Below are 6595 nucleotides of genomic sequence, written 5' to 3'. Positions count from 1 at the left end.
AGGCCAAAGAACGGGGCCGGAGAAGCAGGGCTGAGGGTGTAGGGAGAGAGTTTGGTTAACCTTTCACTCCCAGGGAGAATTTCAGTTAGATATGCTTGGAATGGGTCGTTCATTTATTCAGTCAACAAACATTCATTTCTCTCCCAATTAGTGCTGGGCCTTGGGCCAGGAGCTAGGATGCTGCGGGGAAGGCACCTGGGTCCCCACCAGGAAACACACAGACACGAGTCATTACATTGATCTGCCGGGTGAATAGCGGGAAAGAGAGGATTCAGAGGTCAGACGATCCTAGATGCGAATGCAGGCTTCGTTCCTCATTAGCTGGTGACACTGGGCAATCCGTGCACCCCACCTTTTATATCTTGAAAGTGGCCCTGACATCCATCTGTTTGGATTAGTGATTCTCAAACTCCTTGGTCTCAGGAGCATTGTTAAGGACCCTACAGACATTTTGTTTATGTGGGTTATTTCTTTTCAGTATTTGCCATATTGAAAATTAAAATTGAGAAATGCTTAAAACACAGGAATACACAAACACACATTCCTTTTCCCATCAGAGCAATGGCACAGTCATGCCCCAGGACCTGTGCTCAAGCAGAAGAGCAAGAACCAAAGCCCCAGCCCCCAGGTCCAACTTTACGAGAAGCAGAGGCAAACCTTAAAAAAAAAATTAGTTTTTAAAACTGGCATTACAGATGGGCAATATGGCAGAACCAGTTGGAGAACTATGGAGATATTTCTCCTCTGGTGGATAAATAGCAGCTACCCCAAACCCCATGGGTGCCCTGAGCACCCTGGCAGCCTCAGCCCACCCCAGAGACCCTCCCACTATTGTAAATAATCCTAGAAAGAATACCCCTGTGATTATATTTCCTTTCAATAAATACCTAGAATTGAATTACTGAGTCAAAAGGATACACATTTTAAGGCTTTAGAGTCATATTCCCAAAGTGCCCTGCAGAATGTTTCCGTCAATTGAAATTCCCACCAAGCAAGTATGAGAGTACCCACATCCCCACGTCTTTCCCCAGCGATGGTCTTTATACTTTTTCTAATGCTTGAAAACCCAGAAGGTAAAAAATAGTATGTTGCTTTAATCTGCATTTCTTTGATTCTTAGAAATGTTGACTATTCTTTCTTCGTTTATTGCCTATTGACAGGGCCTCTTTTTATTGATTTCAAACAAATTTTTATATTAAGATGACGCAGGGAATTCCCTGGCGGTCCAGTGGTTAGGACTCGGCACTTTTAGTCACAGGCCCGGGTTCCATCCCTGGTCGGGGAACTAAGATCCTGCAATTGTGCGGCGCAGCCAAAAAAAAGATGATGCAACTGCAAAGTAAACTCTTGTTTCCGACCTGATTTGGGTACTGCGTCTTCCTCTCCTACCCCCTCTAACCTCCTCCATGGATCTAGGAGAGGAATCATTTTTACTGAACCCAGTAAGGCTTTTTACAGGAGAAATCTTGAGAAGATGGAAAATGAGAGATACTGAGGGATTCCAAGTGTTTCGTATTTTGGAAGATTTTCCTCTCCAATCTATCCCTCCCTGCTTCAAACTGGAAAGATTGCTGTGTTCTTTTGTAGCCAGAATAACTGAGTCATGACGGGGTGTGATCTTTCAGGCTTGCTACACTCTCTGGGCCAAATGGGTCCCCACCCAGGAGATCTCTTCACTTTTGAGCTGTGCTGACACAGGTAAGACCCAGCTTTTTGTCATCTCACCAAGCCCTGACTCACGGTGTCTCTGCTGCTCACCAGCTGTGTGTCATTGCAGGAGTCCCTTAACCTCTCTGTGCCTCAATGCCCGCTGAAATGAGAAAAACATTACCCACACATTAAAGTAATGTGTGTGTATGAGGTACTGGACACAATGCTTGGCATAGTGTAGGTGCTCAAGAAACATTTGTCAAATTAATAACTGACGGTTGTTTTCCTTTCAGTTTGTTCTTGTTGTGGGGGGGCGGTGTGTCTGTCCTTGTTTAGCTTTCTCTTTTTTTCTACTGAAAACAAACTCAGCTTTTCAGAAATATAATAAACCAAACCTCTGTGTTTTAACCTATGTGGGTTAGAAACCTTTGGTGACAAGGAACAGAAATTAACTGGAGTTTACTAGAAAAGAAAAAAAAGTGGGGAGAATCCATTACAAAGACTCAGGGGTGTCTCAGATTTCAAGAGCTTGAAATGGGGATTCTTCTCTCTGCTCCTCCCTGTAGGTCTGCTGTGTTCCTCTTTCTGTTTCTGTCTCTCTCTCTCCCTCAAGACTGGCTTTCTCTGCCACCGTGGCCACCAACAACTGCTTCTCCCAGTTAAAGTCTCAACCGCATACAGAGATTCACTAACTGACCCTAAATCCCCAAACCAGGTTCTGACTCAAATCCCAGATCCCAGTCAGATGTTGTCTCTGGAGAAATAACACAGTCATTCACTGCTGAAGGGCAAATGAGTTCATCAGAACTGCTTTTTATAGGCAGGGAAAGACTGGGCCACCTAGGAGCTTGAGTTCTCCCAGAGACTGGGTGGAAGTGACTAGAAATTGAATTCAGAGCTCACAGAATTGACCTCAGAAGGTCAGAGCTTGAAAGAGATTCCTATATTACCTAGTCTAACTTCTGCCCACATTAAAAAATTTTTTTTTTAATAAAGAAGGAATGAAGCCCAGAGGTATGTGGTTTGTCCAAGGCCCCCCAGCCAGTCAGAGACAGAGCTGGAACCAGAACTCAGGTCTCCTGGTACCATGGCTCAGGGTCAAGTTCTCAGTGAGGGAGGGGCTGTGACACTCTCCACTCTCTCAGGGAGCAAGCTGAGGCACAGAGCGGTCAGGTGGCGTGCCCAAGGTCCCCCAGCTGTGGCACCATCTGAGCCTGGGTTCAGTTCTTCCCATGAACCCATGCGGAAGAGGGAAGGTGGGAGGGAGAACCGGAAAGGAAGATGGAAAAGGGGGGAGGGCAGGGAGAAGGATGGGGGAGGGGAACTGAAAGGCAGGGGAGAGGAGAACACCTCACCCTGGACAGGATCGCCCTGAATGGGTTTGTCCCCCAGGAATTCTAGGCCCCTCCGTGCTGGTCATGGCTGTGAGTCCGTCACCTCAGTACTGCATCTTGTTCTTTCTCTCCATGACCTTGACCTTGCTCTATCTGTCTTCTTGGTGAACCTGATGGATATTACCCCCAGATGAGGCCTTTCCTTCCCCTCCCTTCCCCTCCCTGCCATGTCCATCTTTCCCACCTGGGTGAAGGCTAGGCTCTGATGGGAAATAAAAGGTCAGAAGTAGAAAACCCAAATAGAGGACAAAAACTGGGACCCATGGGCTAAATTCAATGCTCAGAAGGTCTGGGTTTGGCCCAGATTACAATCTTGAGAAATTTGAAACACCTTAAAGAACCAGGTGTGACACCTGGAATAGATCCTGTATGTGGTCTTGTGACTTTTTATCCTTTCACCCTGTTCTTGAGGTTGTCTTCACAGTAAAGTAAATATTTCTCTATGCCCCAATTTCTATCAAATGTAAGAAAACAAAAGCCAATGAGAGGGGCTTCCCTGGTGGCGCAGTGGTTGAGAATCCGCCTGCCAATGCAGGGGACACGGGTTCAAGCCCTGGTCTGGGAAGATCCCACATGCCATGGAGCAACTAAGCCCGTGCGCCACAACTACTGAGCCCATGTGCCGCAACTACGGAAGCCCACGCGCCTACAGCCCGTGCTCCACAACGAGAGAAGCCACTGCAATAAGAAGCCCCCGCACTGCAACGAAGAGTAGCTCCCGCTCTCCGCAACTAGAGGAAGCCTGCGCGCTGCAACGAACACCCAACACAGCCAAATATAAATAAATAAAATAAATAAATTAAAAAAAAAAAAGCCAATGAGAGATGGATGTTTCAAGAAAAATGGAAGTATCTTTGTGAACGAGAGCTCATTTCTATATGTTTAATTTTAAACAAACTGTCTGTGTTGCAGGAAGACAAATGATGCATTTCACCTGCCTGGTCCCAGGAGGCATTGAGTTTGCAACCTCTGCCTTGTATGGTTCTAGCAAGTGTTTCTCAGAGATGGGGCATTTTATTGGGCAACGCTCTCTCTATTGGGCGGGAAAATCCATGCATTGAACATGTTCAGCATCCCTGCCTACCTCCAATGCCTAGAGAATATCAGTAGTGCCTCCCAAACCTCTTAGAGCGTCCTTGGTGTAGGTTTCGACCCAGAAGCTTCCTGGGGGCTGGGCCAGCACCTGGGTAGCCATTGTACCACCGGCCTGGGCCTGGCACAGGGTTGGTGCTCAGCAAGCTCTTGTCCCGTTCTGGTCAGTCCTTCACTGAGGACCTACTGTGTGCCAGCACCATCTAGGCACTTCATAGTCATACAATTAATCCTTACAACATCCAACTGAAATCAGTATCATGAAGCCCATTTTAAATATTTATTTATTTATTTATTTATTTATGGCTGTGTTGGGTCTTCGTTTCTGTGCGAGGGCTTTCTCTAGTTGTGGCAAGCAGGGGCCACTCTTCATCGCGGTGCGCGGGCCTCTCACTATCGTGGCCTCTCTTGTTGCGGAGCACAGGCTCCAGAATGCGCAGGCTCAGTAATTGTGGCTCACGGGCGTAGTTGCTCCGTGGCATGTGGGATCTTCCCAGACCAGGGCTCGAACCCATGTCCCCTGCATTGGCAGGCGGATTCTCAACCACTGCGCCACCAGGGAAGCCCATGAAGCCCATTTTAGAGGTAAAAATGCTGAGGCTCCGAGAGGGTAGCAAACGTGCCCAGGATCTCACAGCTGTGGAAGACCAGGACCAATAGAACCCAGCCCTCCTGACTCCAAGACCAGCTGTTTTGTACTTGTGTGATCAGGCCACCCAAGATGGCTGTGCTCTTGCTCTCTGTACATCCCTTGCTCCACCAGTCTCTGCTTCACCTACACCCTGTTCACATGCCTGACCTGCCCTCTTAATCATAGAGCCTCATCAGTAATTTCCTATGTACTTGCCCCCCATCCCAGCTAGTGATTGTTCTAATATTTAGATCAGAACTATCTCCACTATGATGGTTTGTTAAAGGGGTGTGCCCCTCTGCTGGTTTCCCTGGTAACTGATGAGCCAACCTGATCTCAACTCCCTCTATACCTGGTAGCCTTCCCCCCCCCCCCATAGCAAAGATTGCTGCCACGTCTGCCACACATGGTGGGGCAGCGCTCCAGAACCTTGCTTCAGACACGTAAGACCCCCATCCCCATCCATTAAACCATTGATATCTCTGTCACTGACTCCAGGCTCTTTCTTCTGTCGTGAGGCTGGGAAAGCACAGGGCTTGCATCCTGCGGGGGGCAGCCCAGCAGTACTGCAACACAGCTGCCTCTCAGACCATGGGGGAAGCAGAATGCCAGCCCCTGGGGGCCGAGGTTTTGTTGCTCTCGTTCCCCAGTATGTAGAACAGTGCCTGGCACATAGTAGGTGTTTAATAATACTTGCTTTAAAAAATGAGTGAGAGGAACACACAAAGAAAGGAGAGCATCGGGGCCCAAGCCGGTGCTTGGACAAGTGACACGGGGGGCAGGGGGAGGTCCCTGCTCCCGGTGGCCCTGAGGGAGTGCGGGCCGAGGTCGACCCCCAAGAGTAAGAGGCGCGGGGGCAGCAGGTCTGCGAGTCGAAGTGTCGCGGCGGTGCACTTGCAGCAAGAATCGGGAGGAGCAGGAGACAGCGAGGATAGGCCCAGGAGCAATGGCGTCCAAAGAGGAACAAGCAGTAAAAAATCTCTACATGGAAAATGCCAACCAGGAGAATGAAAACAAGGATGAAAAGGGGCAGGATGCTAATAAAGGAGAGCCTTTCGCCCTCCCTTTGGAAGCTGGTGAATATTGTGTACCTAGAGGAAATCGTAGGAGGTTCCGTGTTAGGCAGCCCATCCTGCAGTATAGATGGGACATGACTCAGAGGCTTGAAGAGCCACAGGCAAGGATGAGAGAAGAGAATATGGAAAGGATTGGGGAGGAGGTGAGGCAGCTGATGGAAAAGCTGAGGGAAAAGCAGCTGAGTCATAGTCTGCGGGCAGTTAGCACTGACCCCCCTCACCATGACCATCATGATGAGTTCTGCCTTATGCCTTGAATCCTGATGTTTTCCCTGAAATTAGTAGGGATACACGCCTGCTTCCTAAACTTACATGTTTGTGACGTACCTTTGTTGTAAACCTTTTGGTGTTACTTGTTTCTTGTGGGTCTCCTATTACCAGCTTCTAATTGAATGTTGTGTTTCTGACCCAATCTGTAAGTTTCTGTCAGCTGGAGAGTTTTACCTATTGCATGGAGAGATGTTCTTTATATATTGTGACGTTAATAAAGCAGTTTAAAAAAGCAAAAAAAAAAAAAAAATGAGTGAATACACTGATGAATGTGACATAGGTTATTACCATATCACAACTGCTAGTTTAGAGAGTCTGAACAACAGCTTTTAGAGCAGGAGAGAGATGCTTTCTGCCCAGGGACTCGGGGCAGCCTTCAGAAAGACTGACCAGTGGGCTGGACCTCGGAGGATGAGAATGGTTTCCACGCACCAGGCAGGGAGTGGTAGGAGAGGGCATTCTTGGCAAAGGGAAACATATTA

General features: G+C 48.2%; 1 protein-coding gene across 1 annotated transcript; it reads left to right on the top strand.

The window, feature by feature from the left end:
* The first annotated feature begins 5556 nt into the window (after positions 1 to 5556).
* Positions 5557 to 6140, top strand: LOC309606097 (protein BEX1). Its single transcript, XM_082342694.1, has one exon. The coding sequence runs from the start codon at positions 5714 to 5716 to the stop codon at positions 6098 to 6100; it is 387 nt and encodes a 128-aa protein (XP_082198820.1). The 5' UTR covers positions 5557 to 5713; the 3' UTR covers positions 6101 to 6140.
* Positions 6141 to 6595: the final 455 nt, after the last annotated feature.

This window comes from Balaenoptera borealis (genome assembly GCF_965194805.1).
Source record: "Balaenoptera borealis genome assembly, chromosome: 1".
Classification (NCBI taxonomy): Eukaryota; Metazoa; Chordata; class Mammalia; order Artiodactyla; family Balaenopteridae; genus Balaenoptera; species Balaenoptera borealis.
Note: the sequence above shows the minus strand (reverse complement) of the source record. Positions and strands in the feature narration are given on the sequence as shown.